Source organism: Montipora capricornis, chromosome 1 (genome assembly GCF_036669925.1).
Source record: "Montipora capricornis isolate CH-2021 chromosome 1, ASM3666992v2, whole genome shotgun sequence".
Lineage (NCBI taxonomy): Eukaryota > Metazoa > Cnidaria > Anthozoa > Scleractinia > Acroporidae > Montipora > Montipora capricornis.
The window spans coordinates 28674671-28677170 of record NC_090883.1 but is presented as its reverse complement, the minus strand read 5'-3'; the positions used below and the strand labels follow the sequence as shown (position 1 = coordinate 28677170).

General features: G+C 41.4%; 1 protein-coding gene across 2 annotated transcripts in view; it reads left to right on the top strand.

The window, feature by feature from the left end:
• Nucleotides 1–2500, top strand: part of LOC138037560 (uncharacterized) — a 91291-nt gene that overhangs the window by 21850 nt on the left and 66941 nt on the right. For both annotated transcript variants that reach the window (XM_068883473.1, XM_068883469.1), the window contains exons 10-11: nt 322–900; nt 1757–2329. In XM_068883473.1, coding sequence (XP_068739574.1) covers nt 322–900; nt 1757–2329 — 1152 coding nt within the window. The remainder of the gene's footprint in view (nt 1–321; nt 901–1756; nt 2330–2500) is intronic.

The following is a 2500-nucleotide window of genomic DNA, read 5'->3' as shown; positions in this document are numbered from 1 at the left end:
CTATACGTAAATGGTCTAAAAACGTCAGCACATCCACGGTACGCTCTGTTATTTCGGTAGCTGCGTTATTAAAAGGGCAAAGTAGACTATTCCATCTGGAAGGTATTGGGTTTCAGTCGGTTGCGCGTGGCTTTTTCCATTCCGGACTTGGAAATAGCGTACAAAGTGATTCTTCGTTCTTAGTATTCGCAAAGTCCAGAAGAAGCCCTTAAGATGTCTTTTCAATAACCTTAGCTTTCTTGAAGCAGCACAGAGTCTATTATTGTTAATTTGATCCAACAGCTTGTATTCTTTGTAATGGCATACTGTTATCTCTTCCAGCTTCGCCAAAGCCAATAACAGATATTGTGTCTGATATTATCTTTATTATGGACTCATCATCTGACGTAACTCGAGAAGATTATGTAAGGCAAAAAGGGTTTGTCAAAGATATTGCGCGCTACCTTAAGATTTCAGCTGGAAGAGGGGCACGTGCTGCTGTGATAACTTATGGGAGGAACTCCAGCTTGTTGATTAAATTTGGTGGTTATGGTACGCTGCTTTCCTTTGATGAAGCTGTGGACAGCGCACCGTTTGTTGGTGGTAGGAGAAGAATGGACCTAGCACTGAAAGATGCTGAGCTTCTACTGTCCGAGGCGAGGCCTGACGAGGCCAAGTGGGTTATTTTGCTGACTGCCGGAGGGCAATCCACGTCCCCAGGTGTAAAGACGCTGGAGGAAGCTTCGAAACCTGTGCGTGAGAAAAGCGATAAGGTATATGTTGTCACCATTGGAAATAAAATGGATATCAGGAAGATCCAGGATGTTGTCTTGGATCCGAAAGATATTTTTTCTGTCCCCTCAGCCGAAGGCCTTAAATCTCAGACCAGGTTGATTGCCAATGCGATAGTGAAAGGACACAGTAAGTAAATGCTCTTTATGTTGTATTTTGTTTAGACATGGACGAAACCTTGTTTATGATTTTGTCTATCAGCCTAATCGTTTAACTATTCATTCATTCAGGCAGGATAAATTGCTTTATTTAGTCTTTTTCGCTGTCTCATTACTCATTTCTAAATCTTTAATTTTGTTCAAGGTTGTTTAAGGTTTTCAGAGTGTTTGGGTCATTAACGCCTTTACCTCCCGATGATATTGAAATTTATTAATCATACGTTCAGTTACTAGATACTTTATTTAAAAGGATAACCAAGTCAGTATTTAAACTAAAATAGAAACTGTGATCAATGAAGGCCCGAATTTTGCATCAAAACAGCTTAACAAGGTATTTGACCGTTTGAAATCAATTTGTTCGTGTTACAATGTTTTCTGAGGGGGGTGGGGGGCAAAACGACACCATATGAAGATACTTGGAAAAGGTAATCCGCAATGTCAGGGAGGAAACGTGTTCCCCTTGTAGCAAATCGAATAAAAGTCAATTGGTTATGGCATCGATGTATGTAACTTCAAATTACTTTTGAACCTTTGAAGAGCCCTTGTTGAAAGGAGTTGCGCTTTATGTTATTGTTTGTTAAGTCATTATTCTCGATTCACACGCTGCCATTAAAAGAGGAGAGCTATGCACAACTAACAAGTAATTTGTCTCGTACATTCTCAAAAACGGACTCGGTGATCAAGGTTCTTAGTATAACAGAGGCAAAAAAAACAATCGGGAATCTTTCTGCAAATGTTAAAGAAATTTCGTGAGACCTAACCAAAGCGAATTCCATAATCATTTTTTGCGATGCCGTTTGTTAATAGATTGGTCATTTTTCTTTAAGATGATTCAGATTTTAGAGTGGTCAAAACCTTCAAAGCTGACATAGTCTTCCTCGTGGACACGTCATCATCAGTCGGAAGCTTGCATTTTAGAAGCCAAAAACAATTTGTGAAATCCATGGCAAAATCTCTAAATGTTGCACCAGGGAAATCCCGAGCAGCCATCGTTACGTATGGTGCTTCATCAGATCGTTCTGACATGCATGCAAGTTTGTCTACATTTGAGGAAGCCGTTGACTCCTCCAGATACATCCGTGGACGAAGGCGGACTCACCTTGCTGTAAATGACGCTGATTCTTTACTGCAAACATCAAGGCCAGATGCTCAAAAAGTTGTTGTCTTACTCTCTGGAGGAAGGGAATCATCTTCTCAAGATATTGCTACGCTAAAGCAATCTTTTAGGACACTCCGAGCTTCAGGCACCAAAATATTCGTGATTGCCATCGGCAGTAATTACAACGAGGAGGACTTTTTCCCAGCTGTAGAGAGATTCGAGGACATATTTACGGTTTCTTCATTCGATACCCTGGTATCGCAAGCTTGGCTCACGTCTAAGTCTATAGCTGAGCGAACAGGTACGCCTTTACATACGTTTGAAAGGAGGGGGGAGGGGGGGGGGGGGCGGCTAGATTTTGGTATGGATCTCGGAAGTGTCAGAGGAGTGACAGGTTTAGGAGAAAACAACACCGTAGCAAAAAAAGCCCCTGATGAACGGAAAGAATAGCAGCGGAGTAAGCCCTTAATGA